Source organism: Electrona antarctica (assembly GCF_951216825.1).
Source record: "Electrona antarctica genome assembly, chromosome: 15".
In the NCBI taxonomy this organism is placed as follows: domain Eukaryota; kingdom Metazoa; phylum Chordata; class Actinopteri; order Myctophiformes; family Myctophidae; genus Electrona; species Electrona antarctica.
Genome location: NC_136796.1, coordinates 4,554,745 through 4,570,064, shown reverse-complemented (window position 1 = coordinate 4,570,064; position 15,320 = coordinate 4,554,745). Strand labels below are relative to the sequence as shown.

General features: G+C 46.4%; 1 protein-coding gene across 1 annotated transcript in view; it reads left to right on the top strand.

The window, feature by feature from the left end:
- LOC306938714 (atrial natriuretic peptide receptor 1-like) overlaps positions 1 to 15,320 on the top strand; it is a gene marked incomplete at both ends in the record, with an annotated part of 47,525 nt that overhangs the window by 27,897 nt on the left and 4,308 nt on the right. Inside the window, 11 exons of the mRNA XM_079522980.1 lie at positions 2,030 to 2,124; positions 2,805 to 2,940; positions 3,898 to 3,982; positions 4,581 to 4,701; positions 5,278 to 5,352; positions 9,627 to 9,704; positions 10,187 to 10,291; positions 10,667 to 10,738; positions 11,367 to 11,526; positions 12,640 to 12,795; positions 15,081 to 15,249. Of these exons, the coding sequence (XP_079379106.1) occupies positions 2,030 to 2,124; positions 2,805 to 2,940; positions 3,898 to 3,982; positions 4,581 to 4,701; positions 5,278 to 5,352; positions 9,627 to 9,704; positions 10,187 to 10,291; positions 10,667 to 10,738; positions 11,367 to 11,526; positions 12,640 to 12,795; positions 15,081 to 15,249 (1,252 nt within the window). The remainder of the gene's footprint in view (positions 1 to 2,029; positions 2,125 to 2,804; positions 2,941 to 3,897; positions 3,983 to 4,580; positions 4,702 to 5,277; positions 5,353 to 9,626; positions 9,705 to 10,186; positions 10,292 to 10,666; positions 10,739 to 11,366; positions 11,527 to 12,639; positions 12,796 to 15,080; positions 15,250 to 15,320) is intronic.

The window sequence follows — 15,320 nt, the reverse complement described above, 5'->3', positions numbered from 1 at the left end:
CTCAAAGATCCTTTTCAATGGCATTCAATGTTCATGCTGGGACAAACACATACAAAACTGACCATTCATCGTCAATGGCATTCAATGTTTGTGTTAGGACAATGTTTTTGGGTTTACTTTATATGTCAAAGCTGGACATAGGAGGGACTAGAGCCCCTAAAAAAAAAGGTCCCCACAGATGCGAGGCCCATGTGCGGCCACACCAGTCACTCACACCACCGTTAAGGTGGCCTTGCGTATACAGCAACTTATGTTAATGTACGTCGGACTGGGAACAGTCAACAACCAAACCGAGATTTTAAAATGCACGGACAAAACGTGAGAAATGTCTCCCCCCTCCGTTTCGCCCACTCCCCACGGATTGTTTGTAATGGAATGACTGAGTGTATAATAATATAATATGGGCCTTTAGAGGTCCTGGTAGGAGATATAGAACATATTCCCATTATTTTATTTCCTCTGTGTATAACACTACTTCCTGTTTGGGGGCCCCCAGTTTGTGTGTGTGTGACTGTGTGTGACTGTGTGTGTGTGTGTGTGTGTGTGTGTGTGTGTGTGTGTGTGTGTGTGTGTGTGTGTGTGTGTGTGTGTGTGTGTGTGTGTGTGTGTGTGTGTGTGTGTGAGAACCAATTTTCAGTGGTTTTGCTTCCATCATTAGAGCCGTCTGAGACAGATTCCTCCATCTGGTTCACACACACACACACACACACACACACACACACGCACACACACACACACACACACACACACACGCACCCACGCGCGCACACACACACACACACACACACACACACACACACACACACACACACACACACACACACACACACGCACGCACGCACGCACGCACGCGCACGCACACGCACACACACACTGTTCTTTGTCATTTTGTTCACATGTTTTTATTTTTAATTTTTTATCCTGTCCTGTGTATTAATTCTTCTGAGAATGTCACATTCCATTTCTATGAGCTATTCAAGGGAGTACTTCTCTCATAATCCTCCTTCTTCTTGGCACAGTCTGTAGTGCTGTCGCCTCACAGCTAGAAGGTCCTGGGTTCGATTCCCGCTGGGGACGCTGTGGGCGCTGGGGGTGTGTTCTCTCCTCCGCGTCATCAGTGCCCATACCTGAGGTGGGGTTGGTGAAAGGGCCTTTCTGTGTGGAGTTTGCATGTTCTCCCCGTGTCCCCTAGGGTATAGGTACCCTCACAAAAACATGCATTAATCCTGGTCTCTAAACTACGCCCCACCTTATGGAGGGGAAAGGAACTAGTCAGAATAACGTGTTCCTACTTCCTTCCACGCGCTACATCCAGCTGCAAAATAATTCTGCCGACATGCGTAGCCTACACATCTACATGATCATCTACAGCTCCTCCAAGGAAAACAAACAAATGAACGGAGCTGAACGTGAATCCCACCCCTTTTTTCCCTCACTGTATATGTTTCTTTTCCCTTTTTACCTCCTTTATGATGAATTCCTGTTCTGTCCTTTGTCTATATAGAAGTGTCTATTTGTACGTCTCTAAATGTTTTTGATGAATTGAACATTGTGGACCCTATTGGAAACAAGTGTAATGCTTAATTGGGTCGTCCACTCACAGTTAACAGCCTTTGTATTGAGTTTGTGCTTGAAATGTACTGTAATTCTGCAAACTGTTAATACATTTTTCAATCAATCAATCAATCAATCCATGAAGACATTGAGCATTTGCACGTACACATGCACGTGTGTGCGTGTCCTTATCTCGATCTCTGTTTGTACTCTGGTTCAAAGACACGCACGCACGCACGCACGCACGCACGCACGCACGCACGCACGCACGCACGCACGCACGCACGCACGCACGCACGCACGCATATACACAGGTTGATTGCATTAGTTTGGCCACCTGCAGCTGAGACCGCATTATGACATCATGTTCCATCCTTCTGCGTGCGTGCGTGCGTGCGTGCGTGCGTGCGTGCGTGCGTGCGTGCGTGCGTGCGTGCGTGCGTGCGTGCGTGCGTGCGTGCGTGCGTGCCTATAGGTGTGACAGGCCTAATCCAGTTAGATGAAATGGGGGACAGAGAAGTGGACTTTGCCTTGTGGGACATGACGGACGTGGACACCGGACTCTACGAGGTAACAACATCAACTATACAACAAAAAGGTCTTGATTCGCCATGCAGGCCTTCAAGGACAATTACAGGCAAACAGTGTGGAATAACAAAACCAACCCTGTTTGACGGTCATTGTCACGAGTCACAAGACCATTTTTGTACAAAGTTTTTGGTGTATGAATCATTGACATATATATGTTATATTGGCATATGAGGGGAATTGTTTTGAACTTTGGGTCAGGATTTGCTTTGCGAGTTCTACGCGCGAGGAAGATACATTCTTCACTAAGATCATGCATGTCATTCTGATAAACATTCAGTATTTCTTTCAATCTTTCAAATGTCTCTAATCTGCATAGTCTGGTTGATTGTTAAATCCTTGTAGTATCAGTTATGTTTTTATGACAGTCAATCAATGGTTACAAATGTACATGCCAGATTTTTGCTGATTATCCCATGTCATTTTGAACAGATCTTTTCATTCACACATTTCATTTTGTGTGTGTGTGTGTGTGTGTGTGTGTGTGTGTGTGTGTGTGTGTGTGTGTGTGTGTGTGTGTGTGTGTGTGTGTGTGTGTGTGTGTGTGTGTGTGTGTGTGTGTGTGTGTGTGTGTGTGTGTGTGTGTGTGTGCGTGCGTGCGTGCGTGCGTGCGTGCGTGCGTGCGTGCGTGCGTGTGTGCGTGCGTGCGTGCGTGCGTGCAGGTGGTGTGTGTGTACAACAGCAGTGTTAAAGAGTTGACCATGGTTCCTGGTTTGCGGTTCCAGTGGGCGGGGGGTGCACCCCCACCTGACATACCGGAGTGTGGCTTTAGGAACGACGAACCCGCCTGTCTGGCACGTACGTGCACGCACGCACGCACACACACACACACACACACACGCACACGCACACCATTTCGTACGCATGCACACATTCACACAGGCAGTCAGTCTTCGGCAATTGGTTCACACTAACCAATCCAAATAGTAGCAATTGTGGCTAACCCGGTTGCTAACCAAACAAACACAAAAATGTCGATAGTTACTTCAGATATTGATTATCATCAACAGAATGTACACTACACTTAAGCCATATTGTATTCTTTGGCAGTTAAAAAACAGCTGATCTAGCTTGTATAGATATGCTATATTCAAAAACGTTTGAGACGTTTGGAAGATACGTTTGTCAAATGGTCCATTCATGTACTTTGTATGTTTTGATGCCAATACCTTTGTACTTTTACTCAAGTAAAATGTTGAATACAGAACATTCTGCAGTATGGTTTTGATACTTCTACTTAAGTAAAGAAAACATCATGGTACTTCCACCACTGCATGGTTATGCTCGCGGTAATGATTTGAGTCTGTTCTAATGTCATGTTTCTAACCATCCCATCCTCTGTAGGTACATGTTTCTAACCATCCCATCCTCTGTAGGTACATGTTTCTAACCATCCCATCCTCTGTAGGTACATGTTTCTAACCATCCCATCCTCTGTAGGTACATGTTTCTAACCATCCCATCCTCTGTAGATACATGTTTCTAACCATCCCATCCTCTGTAGGTACATGTTTCTAACCATCCCATCCTCTGTAGGTACATGTTTCTAACCATCCCATCCTCTGTAGATACATGTTTCTAACCATCCCATCCTCTGTAGGTATATGTTTCTAACCATCCCATCCTCTGTAGATACATGTTTCTAACCATCCCATCCTCTGTAGGTATATGTTTCTAACCATCCCATCCAGGTACATGTTTCTAACCATCCCATCCTCTGTAGGTACATGTTTCTAACCATCCCATCCCCTGTAGGTACAGTGACAATGCACCAGATGGTTGCCATAGTGATATGCTTCATCTCTGTCATCATCGTCACGGTTACCGTCTTTATCTACAGGTAGTGCACAAACACACACACACACACACACACACACACACACACACACACACACACACACACACACACACACACACACACACACACACACACACACAGAATATATGTTCATGCCACCTTGAGAACAAACAAAGAGGTATAGGAGTGCACATGCACCAATAGTGGGGGAGGGGGAGGGGGTGGGTGATGACCACGAGAGAGACAAAACTTGAAGAAGAAGGAAAAGAAGGAGAGATTGCACCGTTCGTAATCACGATGCAAAATAACCTTTATTTTAAGATGACCAATGTTTGGCACGAAATGTATCTTAGCCTGAAGAAGGTCATCATGAAATAAACGTATTTTTTTGCATCGTGACTTATACCAGACGTGTCTGTCTGTCTGTCTGTCTGTCTGTCTGTCTGTCTGTCTGTCTGTCTGTCTGTCTAAATCTCTCTCTCTCTCTCTCTTACACACACACACACACACACACACACACACACACACATACACGCACACGCACACGCACACGCACACACACACACACACACACACACACACACACACACACACACACACACACACACACACACACACACACACACACACACACACACAGGAAGCTGCGCTTAGAGAGTGAGCTGTCAGCAGAGCTGTGGAGGATCAACTGGGACGACGTTCAGATGAACAACCTGGAGAAGACCCTGAGGAAGACCTGCAGCAGACTGACTCTATCTATGGTGGCACAGACACACACACACACACACACACACAAACACACAGACACACACACACACACACACACACACACACACACACACACACACACACACAGACACACACACACACACACACACACACACAGACACACACACACACACACACACACACGCACACGCACACGCACGCACGGACGCACACGCACGCACGCACACACACACACACACGCACATGCACACGCACGGACGCACACGCACAGTGCACAGTGCACACGCGCGCACGCACACGCACACACACACACACGCACAGTGCACACACACACACACACACACACACACAGCGCACACGCACACACTGCACACACTGCACACACACGCACACGCACACACACACACACACACACACACTGCACACACGCACACACATGCACGCACGCACACACACGCACACACACTGTGACACACACATACTCACGCAGCCATGAGACAAGACATGTTTCTTCAAAACCGTGTGCCTTCCATAGAAAATGAATTGAAGCTGTCTCCTCCCCCCCTCTCCTGCCTGCATGCCTGCCTGTCCGCCTGTCTGTCCAACAGCGAGGGTCTAACTGTGGTTCGTTGTACACCCTGGGAGCGAACGTCCAGATTTACACCAAGACGGGCTACTACAAGGTATGTGTGTTACCACAGTAACGTGCGCTAAACCAGGGATTCTCAACATTTTTGGCTGGGGACGCCCGGAAATGCTTTGGCCATGTCTCGCGACCCCCCCCCCCCCCCCCCCCCTAAAAGACTTTATATTAATTATTTCTCTCCCATGTCCGTATATATACGTACGTCGACGCTAGGTGGCGTCATATCCCAAGTCCGTATATATATACGTACCCCAACGTGGACATGAAATGAAATGAAATGAAATGAAATGAAATCTATATTTACCCAGGGTATCTGGGCTAAGCTCAAGAACTTGTTTCCAGCCAGGCCCTGCTCATAGAACACATTTCATCGTAGTGGTTCAATGCCTTGTTCAAGGGCACTTCAGCGTGGTAATTTTAACGTGTCGGACGGCTGATTCGAACTAGGAACCTTCCGGTATCAAGACCGCGCCGCTATCCGTTCGGCCACCGCTGCCACATGCCTACGGGAGCCTTTAACATTGGTCCGGTTCCCATAGCAACGCCCCACCGTTCCAACTATGGGAAGGCATATATATTTTCAGTTGAGAGCAGTGGAGAGGTGGATTTTCAAACACTCATAACTCTTCTTCTAAAATCGCTGTCCTTGGTGGACTTTCTGCCATCCACATTTCGGCTTTAATTTGCGATGCTGGCGCCATGTTAAAGGTTCTGACGAGAGGTGAGGGCCTGGTTTGTGTTCTAAAACTCCCCCCCCCCCCCCATACAAACTTTGTATGGGGGGGAGGGGCGGGCAAACACAGTGTAGTTAGAGTGAAGAGAAGTGCTGACACCCGGAGCTGTGGTTAATGCTACAATTAGCGCGCAATAAAGGAGTTAACCTAGTAAAGACTTTATATTAAAGACGGTTCCATGTCATTCATTTTCATTTATTTTTATTTTTTGTTTTTCTTTTAGGTTTTATGACCTCAATTACACCCAAACAACCTGAACTTTGAACATTCAGTGGATTTTCTGTGGTCTGTGGTTTTCTCTGTGCGTTCTGAAGCCTTTTGAGCTGCAATGAAATCAATGAAATCCCTCAACAGTGATATAGTCATATATGGGATTTTTTGGACTGGCACTTGTTTGAGCAAGTGGCAATTTTTGTAAGAGCACTTGTTTGAGCCAGAAAACCCCAGACCACAGAAAATGTACTGAATGTTAAAAGTTCAGGTTTTTTTAATGGATTTGAGCTCAATTTTTTTGTCTATTATATAATGCATTATAATGTACTCATAAGGCATTATAACAGTTATTTTTGTATTATTATTATTATTTTTACAAATGCTTCAAATTATGCATAACAAATGGACGGCGATACAAGCAGTTAATATCGTCTGTTAGTAAATATTTAGGACGGCCGTCGAGCCGATTCTATACATTCACTCAAGACACTCAAGAAACACTTCTAAGAAATTAGAGAAACGTCTGGATGGCACGTACACCCGCCTTCTAATGAGAGAGCAGAATCTCTCTTGGAAGAGAAGAGCCACCGATCCACTTCTCTAATATACGGCAACCTTCCCTGTGTTTCTAGTCCGATCGAGAAGAACACTGCTACAGAGCTGATAATGAGGTTATATCTTCCCTTCTTCTCTGGAGTCCTGCCTCAAAACAGACCAGAGGTAGAAAACTGTCGTTCCCTGATGTCATCGCTAGGGACGTGCACATGCATCAGTAAGCAGGAACTGGGGATGGCAACCTGATGTTGTGCGGGAGTTCAGACTAAAGGTGGCCTTACACTAGCCGATAATCGGGCATTTTTGACGCTCGGGGGGTGCCCGACTCAATCGGGAACCCCCCGCGCGCGATCGGGATCAGCCCGATCAACATCAAGCATGTTTGATATTTGCTCGGCCCCGCTCCGATTATCCTGTAGTGTGTGGTGCTGTCAGATTTCAAATGCCCGATTATCGGCTAGTGTAAGGCCACCTTTATCCAGACCGTACTGAATTACCGCTAGCTTGCATAGCGTCTTGAGACTGGGACTGAAGTCTAACATGTAAAGGTCATAATTGACTTTGCGCTTTTTAAGTCCCCCAAAGACCATGACACGATTTCCCACCATGCAACAGCAGCCGGAAATTACCCTGAACGGGTCATTGAGCTTAACCTCCTTCCAGGAGACTGTCTCTGGATTAAATTTCCACGCAACATCCAAGTTCCAAACAATGTCATTGTTTGCAACATCCAAGTTCCAAACAATGTCATCCTCACCCCGGTGGAAACCACCAAATATGTACAGCTCTCCGTTGTAGACAAAGGCTGAATGACCCAGGCGTCCTTTCGGAAGAGGCTGTGCAGGAGGAGTGTTCAGCCAAAGGTTGGTCTCCGTGTCAAACACTCTGATGTTGTTGTATGCGGCGTACCGGCGCCCAAATCCACCAAATACAAACATCTTTGTCCCCATGATGGTGGCAGAGTGACAGAATGAATCAGGAGGCAGGGTTCCCCCGGAGTCAATTAAAGACCAGCCCATCGTGGTGGTGTCCAGCTTGTGCACATATGTCATTAGTGTTTCTAGCCTTGGCGTATCCTCCATAGATATACATGTCCTTCCCCTGCAAGACACAGGCTGAGTGGCCCAACCTCGCCTCTGGAACAGTCCCAGAAACCTCAGTATCCATCCATCTGTGGGCATCGACGTCAAATGCATAAAGCGTGTTGTCGCGAGGCTCACGGTCATGCGCATTTGTCCCCCCCCAGACGTAGACCATATCTCCGATAAGCACAGCTGTGAAGTAGAGGCGTGTGAAGGGAACCTCAGGGGGGCGCTCTCCTCCTGCGGTTGTAACTCGGGGCAACGTCGTCCATTTCAGAGACACTGTGTTGAAGACGCAAACACGCGTCTGATCGCCTGGACGTTTCCAGAAGCAACAGTACTATGACGTCAGTACTATGACGTCTGTAGCCTCATGTCAGAGAATCTCTATATTTGGGCAACGTTTCAAGAGCCAAATAAGATCCTGTGTAAGGAAGGAATTCAATTATTTTTTTCCGAACACGTTGAAAATAAAATCACTCTGGTGAAGTGAACGGTGCGTTTCATCACAATGATGACGTCTGATCATGTCAACAACATGACGTCACAGACATTCCGTGCTCAAACGGACAGACAGACTTTTTAGGGCTTTATGTTTTTAGTTTTCAATCAGACAATCAGCAGCTGTCCAGCAGTCCAAATATTATTAAATTCAATTTCAGAGGTGAAGTGATGTCGGCAAGGTAAATGTAGGCCTATATGAAAACACTACTGTCCCATTGTGCAAGTGAATTAAATGGAATAACATTCGATTGTGGGTTAATAAATATAGGCCTACAAGGAGGTTAAATGGGAGGCTATTGTGCAGTCAAAGTTAGCAATACAAGCTAGTTAATTATCTAGGTCGTCCTCAGACGAGCCTTCCATTGTTGCCTCCAGTCATCCCGGTTCTCCATACATCCGGCCAGCTCGTTGGTGCTTTGCGCTCCTGCATCTTTCTTGACTACATCCACATATGTTAGTATGGGACGTCCTCGTGACCGGTGCCCGTGTGTTGGTTCCCACAGCACCAGTTTGCTGGCTGGGAGCTCTTGGTGTCTTTGGCAGTGACCTGCGAGTCTCATTCTCCTAGTTAATTCAGCATTATTTTATTGATCGGTCAGGCCGATATGGTAGGCCTGGCCTCAGGCCTGAGGCCTACCATTGCGTGGCACATCTATGCACGGTATATATTCACAGTGAAAGGGGGTGTTGTTGAGAGGAACCACACGCATATCCTTATACGCAGGTGTCCTTTGGGAAACCCAGCCATTTTCAGTCTGTCCTATAATGGAAACAGAGATTCTGTCAGGTTGTTATTTCTGTTGTGAATAGAGCGTCGCAGTCCCGCCCCCTTTCATGACGACGCCAGGCCCAGGAAATGAATCCCAATGCATTTTTCCCATAGACATTTCAAAAAGTATTTATTTAAAGACAACAAACACAATATTTTGGACCAAACAAATAATTACAAAGAAGAAAAACAACAAAAAAACCTGCCGTTTTTTCTACTTTCTAATTCTTTGTTTGGCCCAAAACATTGTGTTTATTGTCACGATTTGTCACGACAAGAGTTGGCTTTGTCCGCGGCGTAAACGTCTTTAAATAAATACTTTTTGAAAAGTCTATGAGGAAAATGAACGGGGATTTATTTTCCGGGTCTCTCGAGGGGGCGGGGCTGAAAGGGGGCGGGGCTGCGACGCTCTATATGGTTGTAATCATAGTGATTGTTTGTATTATTTCTGCAGGGGAACATTGCTGCTATTAAATACATCAACAGGAAACGCTTCGAACTGACAAGAAATGTCTTGTTTGAACTAAAGCATGCAAGTATCTATCCGTCTGTCTGTCTGTCTGTCTGTCTGTCTGTCTGTCTGTCTGTCTGTCTGTCTGTCTGTCTGTCTGTCTGTCTGTCTGTCTGTCTGTCTGTCTGTCTGTCTGTCTGTCTGTCTGTCTGTCTGTCTGTCTGTCTGTCTATCTATCTATCTATCAACTATCTGTCTGTCTGTCTGTCTGTCTGTCTGTCTGTCTGTCTGTCTGTCTGTCTGTCTGTCTGTCTGTCTGTCTGTCTGTCTGTCTGTCTGTCTATCAACTGTCTGTCTGTCTGTCTGTCTGTCTGTCTGTCTGTCTGTCTGTCTGTCTGTCTGTCTGTCTGTCTGTCTGTCTGTCTATCTATCTATCTATCTATCTATCAACTATCTGTCTGTCTGTCTGTCTGTCTGTCTGTCTGTCTGTCTGTCTGTCTGTCTGTCTGTCTGTCTGTCTGTCTGTCTGTCTGTCTGTCTGTCTAACCCGTGTGTCTTTGCAGATGCGTGACGTTCAGAATGAGCACCTGACCAGGTTTATTGGAGCGTGTGTCGATCCTCCCAACATGGTTATCATCACCGAATACTGTCCTAGAGGCAGCCTGCAAGTACGCACACGCACGCATGCACACATGCACGCACGCACGTACTCACACACACACACGTTTATATGGTCCGTGGCTTCCTTCCTGAAACGTACTAATTACGGCCCGCCAGTAGGCATACGAAGTTCATACTTTACGGTTTCTGAGTGAAAGTGAAGTTGAACTTAACCTGGACTGGACCGATAATTTATCTGCTATTTCTCTGTAGAATTTGTAAGGATTCCTACGTGCTTGTTATAGTTATAGAGTTAAGTGTGTGTGTGTGTGTGTGTGTGTGTGTGTGCGTGTGTGTGTGTGTGTGTGTGCGTGTGCGTGTGCGTGTGTGCGTGTGTGCGTGCGTGTGTGCGTGCGTGCGTGCGTGCGTGCGTGCCTATATAGGATCTGATGGAGAGTGACAGCATCACGTTGGATTGGATGTTTCGTTACTCCCTCATCAACGACCTCGTTAAGGTAATTGACTATGCCCCAGAGTCCTTACTTTAGTCCTTACTTTAAATACTTAGTATGAGGTATAAAGAACAGCAGCCTTGTGTTCATACAACAGAAAGATTGGGTATTGGTTAAGACTGAAGTTATGTATCTTTCAGGACCTTTCACTGCTTCGGCTCAAGCTTGGACATAACTTTTTTCTCCAAAGTTGAATGTTGCCACTACTGTTGGAGCAGCCATAAACTACACAGGTTCATCCCGATATTCTGGGCATTTTTGTAAAGTTAGTGTTAGTAAAAAGCAGGTAAAAGAGTAGCGTTTGAGGCAGACTAACATCCGTCACTCTACCGTTCACTGTAGTAGAAGAGGTGCGGGTTTAAACCGCAGCTATGTCGGCTCCGCCTACAGGAAATACGTAAGTTGCGACCATGAGACCCGTTTCTGAATTTGTCTACGCATAGCATAAGAGCAGCAGATCCATTATGTACAAGGCTTGAACAGATAAGAATAGAATATTTGAATGGAAAATGTATCTGAATGAATTATACAGTCTATCACAAAATAGTATGACATACAGTGGGTGTGTTTGTGTATGTGTGTGTGTGTGTGCGTGCGTGCGTGTGTGCGTGCGTGCATGGCGTGTGCACAGGGCATGTCATTTCTCCATAACAGTGTCATCAGCTCCCACGGCAGCCTGAAGTCTTCTAACTGCGTGGTGGACAGTCGCTTCGTGTTGAAGATCACAGACTACGGCATGGCCTCTCTGCGCTGCAGCCAATACATGGAGGAAACACACGCCTACTACGCACGTATGTACACACACACACACACACACACACACACACACACACACACACACACACACACACACACACACACACACACAGACACACACACACACACACTTTGCATGTTGCTTTGCCACTCGATTTGCCACTCGATGTGCCATTCACTTTAACCCCTGGACTACCGTTGACGGGATTGACGGATTGGATTAATTAATCCAAACCTACCGTTGACGGAATTGACGGGCTGGTTTAATTCCCTATAATCGGGAGCTTAATATAACAAAATATAGCATCTTTTGGCTAATTTGGCTAACGGCCGATGTAATCTTCCTAAAACCGGCCGAAATCCGCGCGTGCATGTATCGCTGCGTAAAATGCGCTATTTTGGGCTTGATTAGAGCTTAATTTGACTTAGTTATGAAAAATACGATGATAGCTTAGCATTCCGGACATCTGATACCGGATATTTTGATCCAAACCGGAAGTGGTCATCGCTCACTCGCTCTATTTGGTCAGAATCGGCACAATGGTGACGTTACCGCCACCATCAGGACTGATTGTTCCAATACTATAGTCTTGCCCCGTCAAAATGAGATATAGTTTGTATATCGCGGATTTTTCTTTTGGCATTAAAATTATGAATTAAAAATATGAATATATCACAGAAAAGCTGCTATTGAGGGTGGCAGTCCATTAAGCATGCGCATACCCTCTATTAGACAATGTAGAAGAATTGTTGTTTTGATCAACCGGCTCTGGTTCCACAGATAGAAAGCCCATTCATTCAGACCATAGAGATTTACCAAAAATATTTATATTTGTTATTTTAAGCCTGGAACCAAAGCCATCCAGGCTCCTGGTGAATCATGACCATATTATAAGACATTTGATTCTGTGTCGAAAACATATTTGAAAATATCAAAAATTGCTTTTTTAAATCAAAACGAATTCAAGCCATTTTCAAAATAATCTGTCGGTCTACCTAAAGATCTGTCTGTCTGTCTGTCTGTCTGTCTGTCTGTCTGTCTTTCTGTCTGTCTGTCTGTCTGTCTGTCTGTCTGTCTGTCTGTCTGTCTGTCTGTCTGTCTGTCTGTCTGTCTGTCTGTCTGTCTGTCTGTCTGTCTGTCTGTCTAGGGAAGTTATGGACGGCCCCAGAGTTGTTGCGTTGCGAGGCCCCGCCCCCCTGTGGCACGCAGAAAGGCGACGTTTACAGTTTCGGGATCATTTTACAGGAAGTGGCCCTGATGAGGGGCGTGTTCTATCTGGAGCACGAAACACTGAGCCCTAAAGGTATACACACACACACACACACCCACACACACAAACACGCACACACACACACACACACACACACGCACACACACGCACACACGCACACACCCACACACACACACACACGTGCTTTTGTGCAATTTATAGATCAGAGATGAAAGGCTTTTGCGGATGCACATTTGGATTTATTTTCAGAGATCTCACGGCAATATCTCAAGCAGCCTAATGCATTTAGCCGATGCGAGGTTATTGTAGACCTGCTGCTTTCATTGCCCCATCTGGCGGAGTCAGGTTAGCTTTCATTGGGCTGCAGACATATTTGAATGCGTTCTCATCGCAATGCCCTGTGCGGAGTGTGCACTGTGAGCATTTACATCTACAGCAATTGAATTAAATAACAGAGGTTAAGCTGAGCTTCATCAATATTAAACAATGCTGCTATAGTTTGACTACTCACTTCAACACGCGCCTTTTATAGTCATTTGGAACCGCCACAGGCAACATTATTCTTTACTGGGATGAGACACGGCTGTTGCTTGGAATGTTACGTAAAGTGGGGTTTCTATTTCTTTTTTCATTACTCTTTTCTTCATTAATCAAGAAGATGAGACCGCTTCCTCCCTCAACAGTCTCTTTTTTTTTTACTCAGACCATTACGGCTGGTCCCAAAAAAGATGGACAAATGAGGTTGCACTGCCGGAGCTGGTGTGTAGAGCCGATACAGAAACGGTCCGTGTGCCTGAATGTGTGCATTGAGCAGTACATTTAAAAAAAAAACCGTTCGGGATTCACCCGGGTGCCTGGGGCGGGAGCTAACACACATTTCCAGGAGACTCTCAAACTTTCCGGGACATTAGGGCTTTAAGCAACTAGTCGACTATTCAACTAGTCGACTAGTAAATCCACCAGTTGACCTTGTTGGTACTAGTTGACTAGTTGATTATTTTTTTTTACATAATAGGTAGGCCTAGTTAAACAACTAGTCGACTAGTAAACTAGGCAACTAGTCAACTAGTAAAAATCACACCCGTGTGAAGTGAGTGGTGCAACTCAGTGTGGGGGTCCCCGGGGGGTCCCCAGAAGTTCCAGACCCACAGGACCACGGCCAGGGTGCCGGCCCGGTTCCGGCGAGCCGGCCCACATCCGAAACGGTAGAGAAATGAGAGAGTTACCATGTGGGGGTCCCCGGGGAGTCCCCGGAACATCCAGACCCCCAGGAATGAAACGGTTGAGAAATGACAGAGTTACCGTGTGGGGGTCCCTCTACTGTACTGTACTGTACTGTACTGTATTGTACTGTACTGTACTGTACTGTACTGTACTGTACTGTACTGTACTGTACTGGCACACCCAAAATGATCATATATACAGTTAATATGTGCGTGTGTGTTTGTGTTAGGTTGCACACAGGTGGTGAAAAACAACCATGCTGTTTTCGTGCTCAGACCCAGCCACCCACCCACACACATAGCTCCGTAAGGGCAGGGCTGGACTGGGACAAAACTTCGGCCCTGTCATTTTCGCGTGAATTTGGCCCAGACCGGCCCACCACTTTTACAGAACAACATAAATGATACAAACCAACAGACAACTACACAACCCTTTGTAGAGGGTTTATTTGTCACTCACTGATACAGGTACAGTGAAATTATCATGATGGCACTGGCAGAATGGCAGCACGCCCGGACCTTTCCTGGTGGCCTGCCGCCTATTGGCCCCAAAAAAACAAAAAGATATTTGTTTTCCTTTTTTATCATGGCGGCCCCCTACGGTCGCGGCCCACCGGGAATATGCCCGGTACGTCCTGTGGCCAGTCCAGCCCTAGAAGTGAAAGCCCTACGGGACATCATTTATTTTATTTTTGAGTGGTGCAAACCACTCCAATAACCAGCTTTTTGAGTGGTGCAAACCACTCCAATAACCAGCTTTGTCTGTATCTATGTTTCTATTTTTGTACCTGTACGTGGGGCCCAAAAGAATGAGCATGGTTACTATGGTCACTGACATTACGTCAGACCACAGCTGATCAGGCTATATAAGACCTTGCACCACTCAGTTCACACAGGTGTGATTTTTTTTATCATCCCTGACAAATGTATACTGGAGATAATCTTACTGTCTGTCTGTCTGTCTGTCTGTCTGTCTGTCTGTCTGTCTGTCTGTCTCTCTGTCTGTCTGTCTGTCTGTCTGTCTGTCTGTCTGTCTGTCTGTCTGTCTGTCTGTCTGTCTGTCTGTCTGTCTGTCTGCCTGCCTGCCTGCCTGCCTGCCTGCCTGCCTGCCTGCCTGCCCGCCCGTCCATGCAGAGATCATAGAGTGTGTGAGTGCAGGCGGCCCTGTCTGTCTGCGTCCGTCTGTCTGTCCTCAGAGCCACAGTGAGGATCTGGCCCTTCTAATGGAGAGATGCTGGAGTGAAGATCCTCCCGACCGACCCGACTTCCACACTGTCAAAGTACTGCTGAGGAAGTACAACAGGTACCCAACCACTGATCCACACTGTCACTGTACTGCTGAGGAAGTACAACAGGTACCCAACCACTGATCCA